At 68.1% G+C, this 19,157-nt stretch overlaps 2 protein-coding genes across 2 annotated transcripts; one reads left to right on the top strand and one right to left on the bottom strand.

Moving 5' to 3' along the window:
* Positions 1 to 511: 511 nt before the first annotated feature.
* On the bottom strand, positions 512 to 5,615 carry DES (desmin). Its single transcript, XM_072874355.1, has 9 exons — positions 5,012 to 5,615; positions 3,213 to 3,273; positions 2,916 to 3,011; positions 2,666 to 2,827; positions 2,449 to 2,574; positions 1,494 to 1,714; positions 1,311 to 1,360; positions 949 to 1,031; positions 512 to 825 (listed from the first exon to the last, which is right to left on the bottom strand). Exons 1-9 carry the CDS (start codon positions 5,563 to 5,565, stop codon positions 784 to 786), a joined length of 1,395 nt encoding a protein of 464 aa, XP_072730456.1. The 5' UTR covers positions 5,566 to 5,615; the 3' UTR covers positions 512 to 783.
* Positions 5,616 to 13,762: 8,147 nt separating this feature from the next.
* On the top strand, positions 13,763 to 19,054 carry DNPEP (aspartyl aminopeptidase). The gene is made up of 15 exons (XM_072874116.1): positions 13,763 to 13,788; positions 13,914 to 14,001; positions 14,091 to 14,179; positions 14,256 to 14,369; positions 14,704 to 14,829; positions 14,968 to 15,098; positions 15,473 to 15,557; positions 16,040 to 16,147; positions 16,383 to 16,460; positions 16,814 to 16,897; positions 17,178 to 17,338; positions 17,493 to 17,532; positions 17,923 to 18,024; positions 18,369 to 18,536; positions 18,942 to 19,054. The coding sequence occupies exons 1-15, from the start codon at positions 13,783 to 13,785 to the stop codon at positions 18,990 to 18,992; spliced, it is 1,431 nt and encodes a 476-aa protein (XP_072730217.1). The 5' UTR covers positions 13,763 to 13,782; the 3' UTR covers positions 18,993 to 19,054.
* The last annotated feature ends 103 nt before the right edge of the window (positions 19,055 to 19,157 follow it).

The raw sequence follows: 19,157 nt of genomic DNA, 5'->3' as shown, positions 1-19,157 counted from the left end.
CTCTCCCCCCTCTCTCCCACTCACTCACTCCTCCTCTGTCCTGTGTCCACCTACGGGTACCCTCTCGGCTATGAGCCTGGCCCCGCGCAGCCTCCTGCTGCTGGGGGTCCCCACGATGGGGGAGCGGGCGCTGCCCTCCTCTGCCCCACGGGGCTGCCTCTCGGGCCGGGGGGAGCGCAGGGCCCCAGCCCCCCGGGCCGGGGCGGGGAGGGGCGCAGGTCGGGAGCACCCTGGCTCCGAGCCGGGCGGAGAACGGGGGGCTCAGCCCAGACCCTGCTTCTCCCCAAGCCCGGCATCGCCACCATGCACCCAGACAAGTGCCGACTGCGGGGAGGCCGGCGGTGCTGGTGCGGGGGGACGGGTCCCCGCTCCTGCAGGATGAACCCCGAGCCCGGGGCTGGCGCGGGGAGGGGTCTGCGGGGGGATCCAGAACCCGCTGCTGGGACCGTCCGGCTCTCCAGGGAGCTGGCCCAGGCCACCACCTGCTCCCCCCAGCCCCTCCTGCCTGTCCCCTCCCTCCCTCCCTCCCTCCTGCCGCCCCCCGGCCCGGGCCTGATCCTGACGCTGGCGTTGCTGCTGCGAAGCTGCGAAAGCAGAGCGAGCCTTTCGAAGCCGAAGGAGAGAGCCTGGGGGGTGCGGGGGGCCCGGAGGCGGCTGGGCGGGGGGGACCCCTCGGGCAGTGCCGGGGGAGCGCCGGGGGGCGAGGTGCGGGGCAGGAGGGGGGCTTGGCGGCGGGACGGAGGCAGGGAGAGAAGGTGCCAGTGGGTGCCGGAGCAGCCTCCTCTACAGCACTTCATGCTGCTGCTGGGTCGCCTCGCTCACCACCTGCCGGGAGAGAGGCACCGTGAGACACCGGGCTGTGCCAGCAACGGAGCCCGACGCGGGGACAGGCATCGTGCTCGGCCCCCCCTGCCTTCCCCCCACCCCCCGGTGCCACCCTGCCCTCACCTCCCCATCGCGGGTTTCGATGGTTTTGATCATCACGGTCTTTTTGGTGTGCACCTCGGAGCCACGCTGCTCTGGGCTGGTCTCTGCAGGCAGGAGGACACAGGGGATGGGACCGTTGGGGACGTGTGGCAGGGGGGCACAGCAGTGGGGCTGGGGCCGCTGGAGGGCTTCAGGAGCCCTGGCTTAACCCCCCCTCAGATCATGGCAACACCCGAGTGCTCCCACACCAGGGGCTCAGCGTGGCACCCATGGGTCCCCAATCTGCCAGCCTGGCTGCAGCCCCCCGGCAGGGAGATTTGTCCCCCCACTGGGCACCCGCAGGGACTCGTCCCAGGTCCCCCTCCTCACGGGGCGATGCTCACCTCGGAAATTGAGTGCGGAGGCGAAGGTCTGGTGCATGGGGATGCTGATCCTGCGGGGACACAGAGGGGAGAGCTCAGCACCAGCCAGCCCCAGCCCTCGAGTGGCTGCTCACGGGGTGGGAGCCCCAAAAAACAGCTGACCCTGCTGGTCCCCCCACCTTGTCCTGCCCCCCCACTGCTCACCGGTTCTCCTCGCCCTCCAGCAGCTTGCGGTACGTGGCGATTTCCACGTCCAGGGCCATCTTGACGTTGAGCAGGTCCTGGTACTCGCGCAGGTGCCGGGCCATCTCATCCTTCAGGTGCCGGATCTCCTCCTCCAGCCGGGCGATGGTGTCCTGGTACCCACTGGCCTCCCCCGCGAAGCGCTCCTCCATCTCCCGCATCTGGCGCACCAGTGAGTCGTTCTGGGGGGGCAGTGAGGGTTCAGCAAGGCGGGAGACCCGGAGGGGCCAGGGGGCACCTGGGGTGGGAGCTGGGGGTGCTGGGGCAGTCCTCGGGGAGAGCCAGGGACCTGGGAGAGCCATGGTGAGCCCTGGGCTGGGTCCAGCTGACGCAGGACTGTGATGGGTGGCCGTCACCTTCCGACTGCCCAGTGCTGGGCAGCAGGGTATGGCGGGAGCAAGCTGGGCAGGTGCTGGGCAACCCCAGCACCCTCTGCCTGGCTGCCCAGGCCCCCCAGCAAAGCCATCCCATCCCAGCAGGAGGGCGCAGAGAGGTGGAGGAGCACCGGACGGCTGGCCGGGGCTGGCACTGCCAAACTGGTGGCTGCTGGCTGGCTCCTGTGCCTGTGAGCGTGCCGGAGCAGGACTGTTGTGCCCTGTTTGTTTGCAACCACCTTCCCAGCCTGCAACCAGACACCCCAAGCCCTGCGCCCGCCTGCCTGGAGCCGCCCAGGCTGGGGCACCTTTTGCAATCTGTGCCTTGACCCTGGGGCTCTGCCAAAACACCTCGCAGAGGCCCAGACTGCTGCTGGGGGAGGTGCAGCTCAAATCTGGGGGCGAGTTGCACCATGGCAGCAACTCGGAGAGCTGGGAAGAGCTCCCCACCCCAGAGATGTCCCAGAGGTCCTCGAGCAGCCCTGGAGCAGAGGGTCCTTGCAGGGAAGCTGGAGGTCTCCCCAGTGCTGCCCATGGCTCACCGTGCCCTTGAGGGCATCGATCTCGCAGGTGTAGGACTGGATCTGGTGCCGGTACTCCAGCATCTCCTGTTTTGCCTGCCGCAGCGCATCGTTGTTCTTGTTGGCCGCCTGCGTCAGGTCAGACACCTGGGGAGAGGCCAGGGTCAGCGGGCATGGCCACCGGGATGGCCAGGACCCGCCGTGCCAGGGCCAGCCCGGAGCCCGCTGCCTGCCGCACCTTGGACTTGTACCACTCCTCAGCCTCGGCGATGTTCTTGGCAGCAATGCTCTCGTACTGGGCGCGGATGTCCCGCAGTGCAGCCGTCAGGTCGGGCTTGGAGATGTCCATCTCCACCTGGATATGCTGCTCCTGCAGCTGAGCCTGCAGCTCCCGAATTTCCTGGAGGGACAAGGTGATGCCTCAGGGCACCCACTCTGTCCCCTGGTCCCACGGGTGCCTGCGGGAAACGGGGCCACCCCCGACCTACCTCTTCGTGCACCTTCTTGAGGAAGGCGATCTCCTCCTGCAGGGACTCGATGCGTCTTTCCAGGTCAATGCGTGCCAGCGTGGCCGCATCCACGTCCTGGGGGAACACAGAGTGAGGGGTAGCAGGGGGGTGAACACCCCTGGGGGCGTGGGGGGAGTGCAGGGACCACGTCGGGGCTAGAGGGTGCAAAGCTGTGCCCGGGGCCATGCCCTGGTGCTGGAGCCAGGCTGCCAGGGGCAGACGGGGGTGTGAGGGGAGACGGGGGTCCCACGCCGCATGGGAGGGACGGGTACTCACGGCTCTGAAAGCAGCCAGGTTGTTCTCAGCCTCCTCCTTCAGCTGGATCTCCTCTTGCAGCCTGGGGGCAGAGAGGGGAGGTCAGGGGCACCCGGAGGGAGCCCTGTCCCCCGGCGGCGATGTCCCCCCTCGCCGTCCCTGAGCCCAGTGTGGCCCGATGGAAAGATGGCGGATTGTCCTGCATTCCCGGCGGGCAGTGGGAGGGCTGGCGGGGGGCCAGGGGCTCTTCCTCCCATTCCCTATTATAGTCAACGCCAGAGAGAGCACAAAGGCATGAGGTCAGCTCGGTGCCACGCGCGCTGCCCCGGCCCTTATAGGGGAGAGTGGCCAGCAGCCGGGGGGACGGGGTGCAGGGCCCGGCACGGGGAGCCCAAGGGATGGCCACCGGCTGAGCTGTCCTGGGGACAGCAGGAGGACAGGCGGGTCTCGGCGATGCTGTGGGACAGGGGTATGGAGGGGGGACCGCTGCGGTGTGAGCCCAAGGTCAGGGCTGAGGAGCCAGGCTGTGCCAGGGGAGGGGGCAGTGCCGCAGGCTGCTGGTCAGGGGGAAGGCGGTGGGGAGGGGACAGAGGTGCCCGGGCAGTGCTGGCACACAGGGTGACAGGAACCTGACACCTGTTTGTTCTGCGCCCTGCTCCTCCCCTGACATTCAGGGGTCCTCCATGCCGCCACACGCACCCTCCCAGCATCAGGGGCTCTGCCCCACCAGCACCCCAGCGCCCGCCATTGGGGCAGAGGCTGGGGCTGCAAGGGGGAGGCAGCAGGCTGTGTCACCCCCAGGAGATGGGGACTTGGCATCCCCAGGGCACAGAGGCCAGGAGGGAAGGTACAGACCAGCATCAGAACAAGCAGCTCCCACCAAGCATCCGCCCCTGCTGCCAGGTGCCCCCACGCTGGTCAGTCCCTGGGGGGTCACTCAGCCCGGCCGCCCCTGTGGCTATTCCCCCCGGCCCCAGCCCCGGCCCCACCACCATCCAGGCTCACGGCATCCTTGGGGGCATCCTTGGGGGGTCCCCGCTGATCCCAGGGCACCGTGGACACCCACGGCAGGCCTGGAGCATCCCTGGCCTGCGGAAGTGCGTCCGCTTCTCCCCTCCTTCCTTCGCCTCCGGAGCTGGCAAAGCACCCCCCTCCCAGTCATCCTCCCCCCCCGCCCTGCTTCCGCCTGCTGGCTGGCTCTATCCGTTTGTCCATCCCACAGGGCTCAGTGCACCAGCCAGCCCTCTCCGGTGTGAGCAGGGATGGGGACCCCGGGGGGGCAGGATCCCCCAGCTCTGGGGCTCCCGTGGCACCGCAGCCTGGCCTTGGCCCCGCTGCAAGGGAGGGCGCAGGGGACACCACTGCTGCCGGCGCCGTCCTGCCTGCTGGGTGCTGCCTGGGCGCCTGGCGGGGGCTAGCAGCAGCCGTCCAGAGTGCCCTGCGGAGATGCCCAGGCTGTGGGCACCTCCCTCGCCCTGCCCCACACCGCTGGGCCAGCTCCCCCCCCACCTGCCCCACGCTGTGGGTTGGGGACCACCCAGCACTGGTGTAGCGGGTCACGGGTGCCCTTCTCCCTCCCAAAACTCACAGCCACCGTGCCAGGACCTGGCACCCTGCAAAGTGCCCTGCAGGCAGGTGCAGTCAGCAAGAGGCATGGCCGGGGTGCTCTTCCGCCCCAGGGGACGAGGTGAGGGGGGCAGAGGAGCAGGGCCACAACGCGCTCCGAGCATGGAGCACGAGGATGGCAGTGAGCACCCTAGGCAGGGCTGCCTGGGGATGGAGATGGATGCCCACAGGGACACGCCAGGGCCCCTCCTCACCTCTGCTTGAGCTTCTGCAGGTCATCAAGCAGGTTGTCACGCTCGACTTCGACACGAGCCCGCTGGCTGGTGAGCAGGTCCACCTGGCGCCGGAGCTCCCGCAGCTCCTCCTCATACATCTCGGCCACGCGGGTGGGCTCCTTGCCCCGCAGGCGGTTCACCTCGGCCACCATGAGGGCATTCTGCTGCTCCAAGAAGCGTACCTTCTCGATGTAGTTGGCGAAACGGTCGTTGAGCTCCTGCAGCTCCACCTTCTCATTAGTGCGGGTCTGGAGGAACTCCTGGTTCATGGCATCAGCCAGGCTGAAGTCCAGCAGCTCGCCCGCACCTTGGTAGGCGCTTTGGTAGGAGCGCAGGGGCGTCACGCGGGTGGTGCGGAAGCTGGACAGGCTGGGGACGGCCGAGGTGCGGGACACCTGGTAGACGCGGGAGGTGACGGAGCTGCCGCTGCTGCCCTTGCCCCCGAAGGAGGCGCGGGAGAAGACCGGGGACGCGCCGCCGAAGGTGCGGCGGTAGGAAGAGACCCGCTGGCTGGAGGAGTAGGACTGGCTCATGGTGGCGGCGTGGGGCGGCGAGGCCGGAGCAGGGAGCAGGCAGCGGGGCTGGCGAGCGGCCGGCAGCTCAACGAGGCGTCGGGAGGGGACCCACGCCGCCGCTATTTGTATCCTGCTGACATCACCCGCCCCTCCTGCTGCCGGGCAGCTGCGGGATGCTGCTGCGGGGGGGACGGCCGCCAGCCCCCGCCCACTACCCCTCACCTGCCCGCACCGCTGGGCTGCGGACCCCCCGAGCGGACGACGATGATGCCTGTGGATCCCCAGGCACCCCCAGACCCCACCGGTGTATCAGCCTCCCCCCCGGCCCCCACCGCACTGCCCCGTTCCTGGGGGTGCGAGGGGAGGAAGGGGGACAGGCTGGTGGTGAGCCCCCCAGCACTCCCCAGACCACCCAAAGGGGGCCCGGACAGTGCCACCCAAAGGGGGTGCCGGTGCCGTGCCACCCAAAGGGGGCCCGGACAGACAGACGGCCTGGGCTGACGCCAGGGGGGAAAGAAGGGGACTCAGCCCTTCACACCCTCACTTGCCCCTCCTTGAGCCAGACCCCATTCCCGGTGGTCACAGTCCCTAAATTGGCCTTGAGCACCCCAAAATGCCCCTGATGGTGCCTTGACCCACCCCATGGCAAGAGCACGAGGCTCAGCTCTCCATGTGGGGCCACACTCCAGCCCCCCCACCCAGAGAGGCGGCAAGGGAGGGCCCTGGGGAGGGGGTGATGTGGGGGGACCCCTGCCCTGAGTGTGCTTGTGCTGACCCACCACCCAAACCCCCCTTTCTGATACGGGGGGGCTGAGTGCCAGCCCGGGGCTGGGCGCTTTCAGGGTGCTGCTGAGTGACCCCGAGCAGGTGCTGGGTCCGGAGCGGTCCCGGTGACGTCACCCCCCAGGTCCTTGCTCCGACACATTCCCGAAGCAGCAGGCACCCAACCAAAATAGCCTCCCGAGCTCATACGCGTGGGACATACGTGGTATTTATAGTCGGGGGAGGCACCCTGTTAACTCCTCTTGCGCCAGGCATATGGAGAGCACGGCTGGACGGGGACCCTGCCCAGAGCAGCCCCAGCCCCTCCCTGGTCCCTGTCACCCCGAGAGCAGGACAAGGTTCCCAGGTCATCCCGGGGTGCTGTAGGCTCTGCCCTGTCTCCTCAGCATCCCCCTTGGCCTGGCAGTACTTTGGGGAGCAGAAAGCCCAGCCCAGGTCCCCAAACCTTCACAGAATGGGGAATACCCCAGTTCACGCCAGGACCACCACCACAGCTTCCAGCCTCCTGGACAGGCAGTGGGTCAGGGCAGGGATCCCTGGGGCCATGCACAAGCCCATGCCAGCTAAAGAGGACATTCTGATGGAGGGGGGCTGTGCTGGGGAACCCCTTCAGGGGGGTCCCCCTTGCCTGGGCAGCACCCCCTCCTCCCCAGGCCCCCTGGCACACCTGGTGACCCCCAGCCCTGCCCAAGCCGGGCTGTTTTGGCTGACATCAGCTGGCACAGCCCCAGCGCCTCTGTCCCCGGAGGCCTTGGCGGAGGGGACCGCCGTGCCACCGTGCCACCGGGCACCGGGTGACTCAGCAGCAGGAGCAGCGCTCCTGCCCCGCCCCACACCTCCCGGCCCCCCACACCGGCTGCAACGCAGATGCCAAGCGGTGCCAGGGCTCAGCCGTGGCAGCACCGGCATGGCAGAGGCTTGGGCTTGGTCACGGCAGCATCCTCAACTGCCCGGGCTCTGGGAGGCACCCCTGCCTGCTCCCCATCATGCCCCTGCCACCTGGGGGGCCAGCAAAGGTCTGGGCCCCGTGGCCACGCAGGTGGGCAGAGGCCCGATGCCGTGCATCCAGGCTGCCCCCACAGGTTCCCCATCCCTGGAGCCCCTCCCGGCTGCCTGGACGCAGCGTAATGCAGCGACTTCCCGGAGGGTGCACGCTGCCTGGCGGAGCCTGCCTTTAAAAGGGAAGGTATTTCCAGATGGGGTTGTTTCATCCCAGCGCAGGGGGGAGGATGGAAGGAAGGGGGGGCTTGAGGGGTGTGGGTGGGGGAGAAGATGGAAAAACAGACAGCATCCTTCCTCCTCCTGGCCCTGGTCCGAGCACGCCCTGCGCATCCCTGAGCCCCGCACGCGTGCCCTGCCTGCCCCGTGCGTGCCGGCAGGGAGGCGTGCCAGGCCTTGGCTAGGGTGCAGAAGGGCAGGTGGGTCCCACACCAGCGCGGGGGACCCCAGGGGTCTGGGCCAGCACAGTGCCAGCCGTACTGTTCAGCCGTCCCTTCCCGTGACCCCATCCTGCTGCCCCGCTGGCTGGGGTGTGGGGAGGATGGGCCCCCAGGGGTGCCGTCTCCGGAGGGGCTCAGTGCCCTGCCCTGGTGCTTCAGGCAGGGCTGCAGCGATGCAAACCCCTCCCCAGGCCTGGAGAGCCCTCGTCGCCATCCCCATCCCCCAGAGCAGGGAGGTGCAGGGCTGGGGTGTCCCGGGGAGGGGAAATGCATTCCTGGGCACTGCTGCTGGAGGGGAAGCGGCTCAGAGTGGTTAACCAGGAACACCCTCCTGATCCTGCTGTAGGACAAACTGTTTCAAGTGGTCTTTCCTTGGCTGCCGTGACAGCCTTCCGGGATGGCTCTGTGCAGGCAGGGGCCCCATGTCTGGCAGAGGGCGGATGGACGCCTTGGACTTTCCGCAGCCTCTTAGGAAAGCCCCGTCTGCATGTGGGACCCAGCGGCACGGGAAGCAGGGGGCGAGGAGCAGGACCCGGCGACCCTGCCAGAGTCCCATCCCAGAGATGTGGCCCCAAGCAGTCTGTGCCAGCTGAAGCCCCAGGGACTGCGAAAAGCAAGGAGGCTGTAGAGAGCAGCAGTGCAGGCATGCCTCCTGTCCTGCCCAGCCCAGTTCAGCCTTCCCGCGGCTCCATCCCAGGCCGGGCTGACCCACACCAGCGGAGCCTGGGAAGCGGCCCCCGAGCCCCCGCGCTGGCCCAGCCCCAGCTCCCGCCGGGCCCTGGGACAAGGCTGCTGCTGGGAAGGTGTCGGGAGCTGGAACGTCAAACAACTCCCTCTGGTCATGACATACCCGTGAGCAAAGCCAGCTGCATCCTGCGGCCGCCCCTCCTCCCCGGACCTCCCTCCCCGCTGCTCCCCGAGGATTTAAGCCGCCCGGGGAGCCGGGCACAGCCTCCCCAGGCTGTGGGCATCTCAGGGCTTGGAGCCGGGCAGGATGCGGGGACAGGCTGCCGGCCCCTCCTCAGTCCCGTACCCTGCCTCTGGGGCCCCCGCACCCCCCTCACGCCTGGCCCCGGCTCAGGGGTGAGCGGAGGGATGGGAATGAAGCAGTGAAGGCGTCCATCCCCCTCCCTCCTGGCCGCTGGCCGTCTCCCTCCATCCCGCTCCTTTTACAGCCATGAGCCTCCCAGGCGCCTTTACCCTAAGAGGGAAGGACCGTGCGGCCCATTCCCCGGCGCTGACGGACCCAGGGCGCGTGCTATTGTCTAAATAGGAGATGGTTCTCCTTCCCGGCCTGGACCGTGGCCCAGCCCGGCCCGCCAGGGTCCCGGGAGCTGGTGGGTGCCCTAAAGGCTGCAGCCACCCACCCACTGCTCACCCCAGCTGCCCCCACGCCTTCGCCCACGCCGGGGCTCGGGGCCGGCAGTGCGGGTACACAGCCTGTCTGGCTGCCCCTGGTCCCCACCCCTGTGTCCGCAGGTGATGGGGATGCTGGGAATGATGGCCTGTCTCCAAGTGGCACAGGGATGCTGGGGGTGCCTGGCTGCCCCATGGCATGCGTGGATGCTGGGGGTGTCCAGCTATCCCCCGTAACCTGTATGGATGCCTGGGGGGGTTTGCTTGCCCCCCTGGATCTATGTAGGTCCTCGGGGTGAGTTGTTGCCTCTGTGGTCCACGAGGATGCTGGGGGTAACCTGTTGCCCCCAGGGCCGTGTAGATGCTGGAGGAGACCAGCTACCTCCATGTCCATATGGATGCTCGAGGCATATACCTGCCCCCATCACTCATCTCCAGCTAGCCCTGTGATCTGTGGGGATGCTGGGGGTGTTCACCCATCCCCACAGCCCAGGGGCAGGCTGAGGATGTCCACCTGCCCTCGTGGCCCATGGGGACCTTCACCCGCCCCGGTGGCCACGGGGATGCCAGGGGTGCCCAGCTGCCCTCACGATCCACATGGATTTAGGGATGACTGGCCGGCCTCGAGGTCCACGAGGATGCTGGGGTGTCTGTCTGCCCTCCCGCAGGCCTCGATAGCATCACCCATGCCAGTGAGATGAGGTAGTGGTTACCCGCTGCATCACTGGCGGCTCATGTAAGGCATGGTGGCCATTCGCTCAGCCTCCAGCAATGCCCGGGCAGTGATTTCACTTTCCCATGCTCAGACACGTGGGCCGGGATGGGGGGAGACCGCCTCGATGGGTGCCATCCCTGCGCTCCTCCTGGCAGGGCGGGCAGGGAGGGGGTCCAGGCAGCCTGGCAGGCAGCGGAGAAGGGGGCGGCACTTCCTGGAGCTCCGGCTGTGTTTACAGGCTTCTGTCCTGGGCCATCTCTCTGTTAACCCCTTCCAGCGGGGCTCAGCTCCGGCTGCCCATCCACAGAGCCACCAGCCGCCCCAGGGAACGCTTCCCGGAGCAAAGCCTGCACGGCACCACACCCTGGGCTGCCGGGGGATGTGGAGAGGGGCACGGTGCCCTGTCCCCACCGGTCCTGCCCCTGCCAGGCACCCCTGGGCACATGCGTGAGCCCAGCAGCGGGGTGCAAGCACCTCGAGGAGGAGCTGGCGCCGGTTCCGGGTGGCTGCGTGGGGCTCCCTGCTGCACCGCGGGGTCCGTGGGGCAGAGAGGGATGGGGACAGGAGCAGTGCCTTCCCAGGAGCGTGGTGACGGGGTGCAGGGCGGCCGTGGCAGGTGCTGTGCAGTCCCTGGCATCCAGCCAGGGGTGAGTCAGAGCCCACCCGCAAATAGCCAGCGGGAGCTTTTTCTGGAAGCCCCGCTGCTCCGGGAATAGCTGTGGCATGCCAAGGCGCTGCCCTTTGCTCGCGCCTGCGGGGCTGGGCAAGGGCCACACCCGGCCCTGCCACTCACTCCTGCTCCGACCACCCCAGATCCGGGCACCCCCCGCTCCTGCACCCACCCCCCAGGCACCCATCTGCCCCAGGCACCTGCACCCTCCGGGCACCCACCCGCTCCAGGCAGCCACCGGCTGGGGGGCCACGGGCTCTAGGCACCTACGCTGCAAATGTCCCCAGATGTCCCCCAGGCATGGCCTGATGACCACCCGACAGCACCCGGCCCTGAGCTGGGTGCCTGCAGCAGTGGGGGGTCATGCTGGCAGGAGGAGCAGGGGGACGGCTGCCTGGCACCCATGTCCCTTCAGCAGGAGCGTGCAGGGCAGGGGGTGAGTGTGGCCCAGCTCTGGGCTGGGGTGCTGGGTGCCTGCTCCCAGCCTGGTCCCGTCTCAGCGGGGTGCTGGCCCTGTGTTTTGCTGTGGTTGACATGGAGACCCTCCAGCTGTCTGCTCGCGGGGTGCCAGGCAGTGGGGGTGCTCGTTCCCTTTTTTGGGGGGGGGGAGGCAGGTGCTGGGGGCTGGGAACATAAATCCAGGGCTGTCGTGAGCTCCCAGCACGGCAGGTCCCGGGGTCAGGGGCAGCAGGACCGCCAGTTTCCAGTCCCCAGGACACGGACAGCATCTCTGGCTAACAGGGTGCCCACGCTGGTGACTCAGGAGCTGGGAATCCAGCTGGCACGGAGCACCTGGGCTCCATGCACTGCTCACGGGCTGCCACATCCTCCTAAGGCCACACACCCATTGCTGGGAAGACAGGATCCTGCTGGGAAATGGTGCACGAGTACTGATGGAAACCCAAAACCCCACTGCCACACCCAGCCCATGCAGGGGACCCAGCCAAGGGCAGGAGACACCCCGATCCATGCGAGGCCCAGGGGTCCGATCCCCTAGATGTGCGCAGGCCGTGCCCCCGCTGGGGCTGACAGGCAGCTGGGGTGCTGCCCTGCCACCGTGCCAACTCCCAGCACCCCCCTGTGCATTGCTGTCACTCAGGGACATTGGTCCCCAACATGGCACCAAGGGCTTGTGCCTTGTTTTCTGTGAAGGCTGGGCAGTGCCAAGGCGGGGGAGCAGCAATGATGGGGGGGCTACAGCTTGGCTTACACCAGGGACTCCCCCAAAGACACTCAGCCTTTGGGAAGCACGCGTGTTGCCCTGGGCAGTGCAGGGACAGCTGCAGGCGGGCCAAGCCCTGTTTTGGGGTGGCCCCTACTCAGCCGGTGCCCAGAGTTGGGGCACCCCAGGGCAGCACCGGATGACCATCCCTGGGGAGCACGTCCCTGCCCCTTGGCTCCCACCCCAGCCCCTCCCGGCTGTACCCAGTTTCCACCGACCCACCCAGCCCGCAGCTCTGCCCTGGCTTTGGCAGGCGTCGGGTTTGCCTGGCCCTGGACCAGGGTGCGGCGTGCAGAGTGCAGGGTATGGGGTGCGGGGTGCGGCGTGCAGGGTGCAGGGTGCAGGGTGCGGGGTGCAGGGTGCGGGGTGCAGGGTGCGGGGTGCGGGGTGCAGGGTGCAGAGTGCAGGGTGCGGGGTGCAGGGTGCGGGGTGCAGGGTGCAGGGTGCGGGGTGCAGGGTGCGGGGTGCGGGGTACGGGGTCCGTGGTGCGCGGTGCGGGGTGCGCGGTGCGGGGTGCGGGGTGCAGGGTCACGGGGTGCAGGGTGCGGCGTGCAGGTTAGGGGTGCTGAGGTCACGGGGGTGCAGGGTCTGAGGTCTGAGGGGTCACGGGAGTACAGGGTGCGGGGGTACGGGGTCACGGGGTGCAGGAGTCTGCGGGGTGCAGGGTACGGGGTCTGAGGTGCAGAATCTGAGGTCGGGGTGCAGGCGTGCAGGGTCACGGGGTCTGAGGTGCAGGGTGCGGGGTGCAGGGTGCAGGGTGCAGGAGTGCAGGGTGCAGGGTGCGGGAGTCACGGGGTCTGAGGTGCAGGGGTGCAGGGTGCAGGGTCAGGGGTGCGGGGTGCAGGGTGCGGGGTGCGGCGAGCAGGGTGCAGGAGTGCGGGGTGCAGGGTGCAGAGTGCAGGGTCACGGGGGTGCAGGAGTACGGGGTGCAGGAGTGCGGCGTGCAGGGCAGGGGTGCAGGGTGCGGGGTGCAGGGTGCAGGGTACGGGGTGCGGGGTGCAGGGTGCGGGGTGCGGGGTGCGGCATGCAGGGTGCGAGTGAGTCTGACGAAGCAGAGGTGCAGGGTGCGGGGTGCAGGGTCTGAGAGTGCAGGGTCAGGGTCTGCAGGGTGCAGGGTGCAGGGTGCAGTCTGAGGTGCAGGGTGCAGGGTGCAGGGTGCAGGAGTGCAGGGGTGCAGGGTGCGGGGTGCAGGGTGCAGGGTGCAGGGTACGGGGTGCGGGGTGCAGGGTGCAGGGTGCGGGGTGCGGGGTGCGGCATGCAGGGTGCGGGGTGCGGCGAGCAGGGTGCAGGGTGCGGGGTGCAGGGTGCAGAGTGCAGGGTGCGGGGTGCAGGGTACAGAGGTGCAGGGTGCGGCGTGCAGGGTGCAGGGTGCGGGGTGCAGGGTGCGGGGGTGCGGGGTGGGGGTACAGGGTGCAGGGTACGGGGTGCAGGGTGCAGGGTGCAGGGTGCAGGGGTGCGGGGTGCAGGGTACAGGGTGCAGGGTGCAGGGTGCAGGGTGGGGGTACAGGGTGCAGGGTGCGGGGTGCGGGGTGCGGGGTGCGGCGTGCGGGGTGCGGGGTGCGGGGTGCGGGGTGCGGCGTGCAGGGTGCAGGGTGCGGGGTGCAGGGTGCGGGGTGCAGGGTGCAGGGTGCAGGGTGCAGGGTGCGGCGTGCAGGGTACGGGGTGCGGGGTGCAGGGTGCAGGGTGCAGCGTACGGGGTGCGGGGTGCGGGGTACGGGGTACGGGGTGCGGGGTACAGGGTGCGGGGTACGGGGTGCGGGGTGCAGGGTACGGGGTGCAGGGTGCGGCGTGCGGGGTGCAGGGTGCGGGGTGCAGGGTGCAGGGTACGGGGTGCGGGGTGCAGGGTGCGGGGTGCAGGGTGCAGGGTGCGGGGTGCGGGGTGCGGCGTGCGGGGTGCGGGGTACGGGGTGCGGGGTGCAGGGTACGGGGTGCGGAGTGCGGGGTGCGGAGTGCAGGGTGCGGGGTGCGCGCTGCCGCGCCGCCTGGGCGCATTCCTCCGCGCCAGCAGGGGGCGCGCGGGGCGTGGCGGCAGGGCGGGGCGGCGGCGGCCATGCAGGTACCGGGCGGGCGCGGGGCGGGGGTCGGGCCCTGCGCGGGGCTGGGGGTCCCCGGGCCCACGGGGGGGGTCCCGGCCCGGGGCGGGGTGGTGCCAGTGCTGTCCGGTGACGGCGGTGCCCGCAGGCGGCGGCGCAGGGCTCGAAGCAGGCCGCGCAGGCGGCGGCGCAGGAGCTGGTGAAGTTCGTGAACCGGAGTCCCTCGCCCTACCACGGTGAGGAGCCGCCGGGCCCGCCCGGCCCCGCTTCCTTCCCCTTCCCCTTCCCTCGGTGCGGCCCTCCTGACGGCTCTTCCCCCCCGCAGTGGTGGCCGAGTGCCGCAGCCGGCTGCTGCAGGCCGGCTTCCAGGAGCTGAAGGAGACGGAGCACTGGGAGGTGCGGCCCGCGCAGAAGGTGGGCCCGGCCGAGGGCAGGGCGGCGGGGAGGCGGGGGCGGCGGCCGGCCCTCACCCCTGCCCCTCTGCCCCCAGTACTTCATCACCAGGAACTACTCCACCCTCATCGCCTTCGCCGTCGGCGGCCAGTTCCAGCCCGGGAATGGGTTCAGCCTGCTGGGGGCCCACACCGACAGCCCCTGCCTCAGGGTAAGGCCGGCCAGCTGGGTGCCTTCCCGCGGGGCTGGGGCCTTCGCTGGTGCCCTCCAGTTTCAATCCACAAGCAAAAACTAGCCTGACTCCCCCGGTGCCCCACAGCACTTGTTGCTGGGTCCGTACCCCTCCCAAATCTGCCACCCAGAGCAGCCCGTGCTGACCCCTTGCAGTTAACACCTCTGTGCCCGCTGTCGCACAAAGCACCTCGCAGCACCCTTCGCGGACGGGGTCGGCGATGGGACTCTGGGCGTGCTCTGCCCAGTCCCCACCAGTTACCCAGTCCCTGGGGCTTTGCGGTGCCGGCGGCGACACCTCTGCTCTCGCCCAGGTGAAGAGACGCTCTAAGCGGGGGCAGGTGGGCATGGTGCAGGTCGGCGTGGAGACCTATGGAGGGGGCATCTGGAATACCTGGTTCGACCGTGACCTCACCGTGGCTGGGAGGGTGATCATAAAGGTAAGCCTGATTTGGGACAGGCTTGGTGGGCTAGCTTTGTGCCCCCAGCTCTGGGTCCATGACTCCCACCCAGAGTGGGACCTACTGCAACCTCTCAGCCCTGCAGGCCTGGCCCCAGCAGTTCTCCTTGTGTTTCAGGACCCGGCCACGGGGCGCCTGGAGCAGCGCTTGGTACATGTGGAGCGGCCCGTCCTCCGCATTCCCCACCTGGCCATCCATCTGCAGCGCAGCATCAACGAGAACTTTGGGCCCAACACTGAGCACCACCTGTAAGGCCTGGCTTGGCCCCAACCCCTGGCCAGCCCTCAGGAGGGCTGGGACCCAGCTGGAGCAGTGCCCAGCCTCAGCTCTCTCCCTTTGGCAGCCACTCACCGCAGTGGGGAGGTCTGCAATGGCTTTTCTTAGCCCCATAGAGTCCTCCCAGGAGATGCTTCCAAGCTTGGGACTTGGTAAAGGACACTGGGGTGTCCTGAGGTGGCACAACAGATCTGTGCTTGAGATGTTGTGTGTCCTTGCTCCATTCGTCATGGCAGTCGCTCCCTGGAGGAGCAAGGCAGGCACCCCAGGAAGGGTTGGTTGTGTGTGACCCAAGCAGGAGAGGCGAGCAAAGGCCTGGGAGCTAAGGGCACCTGTCTCCCCACAGAGTTCCCATTCTGGCCACTGCTGTGCAGGAGGAGCTGGAAAAGGAGGTGCTCATGGAGGCCACACCTTGCAATGCTGCAGCCCAGGTGAGCTGGGTGCCAAGGACTAGCAGGGGCGCTTGCTAGGACCTCACACTTGTCACCTTTGATTTCCAGTCCTCAGGGGCCTGCCAGCAGGTTCCCCTTCCCCTTCTCCCCATGGACTGCTGGTAACCTTCCACTCTGCCCCAGAGCTGTGTACACGACACATCTGCTCAGCCATCTCTCTGTTCCCACCCTGGTCTGCAGCTATCATATAGAAGGGGGTGCAGCCCCCGTAAAGCTGTCACAGTCTCCCTGGGGAGGCAGGGCAGGGAGAGGGGATTGCACAGGGGGCAGAGAGCCCCTTGCTCCGCCCTGCAAATGGCCCTGCTGTCCTGGGTGAGGCAGGGGCTTGAAGATGGGACATGTTAGTGGGAGGGAGGGCCGTGCCAACCTGAGTGGGGTGTGGGATGGCTCTGCCGGGGTGAACAGGGAGTTTCCCCTGCCATCCACTGCCTGCCCTGCCCACAGCTCTGCTTTCTTCCCAGGCAGAGCGGCACAGCCCTGTCCTGCTTTCCCTGCTCTGCCCCCAGCTGGGGGTGAAACCGGAGCAGATTGTGGAGCTGGAGCTATGCCTGGCGGATACACAGCCAGCGGTGAGTAAGGGCAGGAGCCTCCCTCTGCCTGCACACAGCCTGCGGTCTGGTACCGCACAGGTTTTACCTGGCACGCTTCCTCTTCCTGGGGCGTGCCAGGGCTGGGAGCTGAGCAGAATGAGAGGAGGCAGCTCCTGAGGGGCAGAGATGAGGGGACTGGAATGGGGACCCAATGGCAGGTACTTATTGGGGACCCAGGGCCTGTGCCTTGCTCCTCCTGGCTCTCTGTCTGCAGACGCTGGGTGGTGCCTTCGACGAGTTCATCTTCTCCCCACGCCTGGACAACCTGCACAGCTGCTACTGCGCCCTGCAGGTGAGCAGGAGGGGAAAGGAGCCTGGAGGCCTCAGCGTGGCCCCCGTGCATGCCAGCTTGGCTTAGCGGGGCCATGGGCTGGCCTGAGGCTCTGCAGGGAGGTGTGTTCCTATGGGGTGGGTCTGGCTTGTTGGAGAAACTGGGGTTGGATGGGAGCTGCCCCCTTTGCTGGGTGTGTGGGGTTCCCAGCAGCTCCCAGGGGTGACTCCTGCTCTTGCTGGGCAATGTGTGTGCCCACAGCTCCCTTCCTCAGTACTTTGAGCTCTCCTGGGGAAGTTCCTGCCAGCTGAGTGCTGAGCTTCCTGGGATGGGGTGGCACTCAAGCTGGTGTCCCTTCTCCTCTAAACCTGCAGGCCCTGATTGACTCGTGCGCCGCGCCCTCCTCCCTCTCCCAGGAGCCGAATGTGCGTCTCATTGCGCTCTACGACAACGAGGAGGTGAGCAAGGGGCACAGCCGTGGGGTGGCTGGCACAGGGAGGGGCTCCACATTCTTCGCTCTCCCCAAGCCGTGCCTAGCAGGAGATAGATCCCAGGCCCCAGTGGGGCAAGGCGGGGTTTGCTAACCCCCCTGTGGAGCATGGCCCAGGCAGGGGATGGGAAGCACTGGTGTGGTTGGAAGCTGCTCTGCTGGCTTTGGGGAGCCCCTTGGCACTCAGCTGGCCCTGGGGTGCCTGGGGGTTGCGCCGTGTGGGTTGTGCTGATGGTGGTCCTTGGCAGGTAGGGTCGGAGAGTGCACAGGGCGCAGAGTCTTTGCTGACAGAGCTGGTGCTGCGCCGGATCTCGGCATCACCACAAAACCTGACAGCCTTTGAGGAGGCTGTGGCCAAGTCCTACATGATCAGCGCCGATATGGCCCATGCTGTGCACCCTAACTACGTGTGAGTAGTCGGAGCAGTGCCGCAGGCCAGGGCAGCCTGCCCTGCCAGCTGGGGGGACGTATCCCCGTCATTCCTCGGGGAGTACAGACAGGACAGTCCTTGTTGCGTCAGGGAGGGAAGGCTGTAGCATGAAACTCCTGCTTCTCATTTGCAGGGACAAGCATGAGGAGAATCATCGTCCGGCCTTCCACAAGGTGAGGGCAGCCCTCTGCTTTGGGCTGGGATGGGCGCTGTCTGTCTGTCCTGCAGTGCTGTGAAACGCCCAGCCACTCCCTGGAGCACGATCCTGGCGTACAGCTCAGCGGCACTCAAATGGGAGACGTTTGTCCTGCAGCGTGATTTGGCCATGGCACACATCAGGTGTTAATCACTTGGGACCACAGCCTTGGTCCTGGAGCCCTTCCCTGCTCTGAGCTGGGGCTGTCCCCATGGCAGGGCTGTCCCCATCCCCAGGGATCACCTGGGTGGGGGGAGAATGGACTGGTGGGTTGGGGCGGGACACCATTGCCTGGCCATGGGTGTTTCCAGAGCCACCGACTCTCCCCGGTGCCAATCGCGGGCCTGCAGTGCCTTCCCTTGTGCAGGGCCCCGTCATCAAAGTGAACAGCAACCAGCGCTATGCCTCCACAGCTGTCACCGAAGCAGTCATCCGGGACATCGCCGCCTGTGTGGGTGTCCCTCTGCAGGTGAGCGGGGCTGGGCGAGCCCTTCGTGAATGTCACCAGCTTGGGCCGCAGCCCTGCCCCTGGGTTCAGGAGGGGGGCACCTGTGCCAGACCCCCACCCCTCAGTTACTGTGTCCGTCCCCGCCAGGGCCTGCGCTGCCTCCTGCTCTGGGGCTGCCTCAGGGAGCAGGCTTGGGAGCAGGAGGGGAGGGCCTGGCCTGAGCATCTGCTGTCTGGGGGATTTTGCACCCTGGCTTGGGGACGGTGCTGCTTCGCTGTCCCAGGTTGCCTCCCTTCAGGCCCCGGGGCCCATGTGGGAGGCCATGGGGCAGCGTGGGGAGCTGCTGAGGCCGTGTCCCCGTGCAGGAGTTCATGGTGCGCAACGACACACCCTGTGGCACCACCATCGGCCCCATTCTGGCCTCCCGCCTGGGGCTGCGCGTGCTGGACATCGGCTGCCCGCAGCTGGCCATGCACTCCATCCGGGAGATGTGCTGCACCTCGGGGGTGCTCCAGAGCATCACCCTCTTCAAGGTGAGCCCTGTGTCCCCCGTCCTGTGCCAAAGCCCCCTCCCTGCTGCTGCACATCTCTCGCACCCCCGTGTCCGCATTCAGCCCCCACCTTGGGGCTGAGCCCGGCCATCCTGCCGGGCTCCCCACCCCTCTGAGGCAGCGCATGTACTGGCTGCTTCCGGAGGTGCCCCCTCGCATCCCAGCCTTCCCTGGCGACTGCCGTCCCCAAATGGTTCCTATGGCAACCAGCGCTAGCCTTGAGTCAGTGATGGGTTACTATGGCGACGCGGTCCTGCTCCCTGCCAGCAGCTGCCTGCTGTGACGCTGCGTGCGTAACCAACAGGGAGCCGCTGCCTGCCCCCGCTGCCTGTCCCCCCACCCCACACCGCCCTGCCCAGCCCACCCTGACAGCCTGTCTCTTTCCAGGGCTTCTTCGAGCTCCTGCCGGCGGTCAGCAGCAGCCTGGTGGTCGACTGAGCGCAGCGGGGAGGGAGCGGCTGTGGGTTCAGCCCTGGGGCCATTAAAGCATCTCTGTCTCACCAGCGAGTGATCCATAAGTGTGGCTGGGGGGGGCCTGACGGACCGGGGTCCCCCCCAGGGACTCCCATGGCTCCCACCTCTGCTCTCCCCTGGGGGGTGGGA

The sequence above is a fragment of the Ciconia boyciana genome, chromosome 10 (genome assembly GCF_034638445.1).
Source record: "Ciconia boyciana chromosome 10, ASM3463844v1, whole genome shotgun sequence".
Classification (NCBI taxonomy): Eukaryota; Metazoa; Chordata; class Aves; order Ciconiiformes; family Ciconiidae; genus Ciconia; species Ciconia boyciana.
This window is presented reverse-complemented; position numbering and strand designations above follow the sequence as displayed.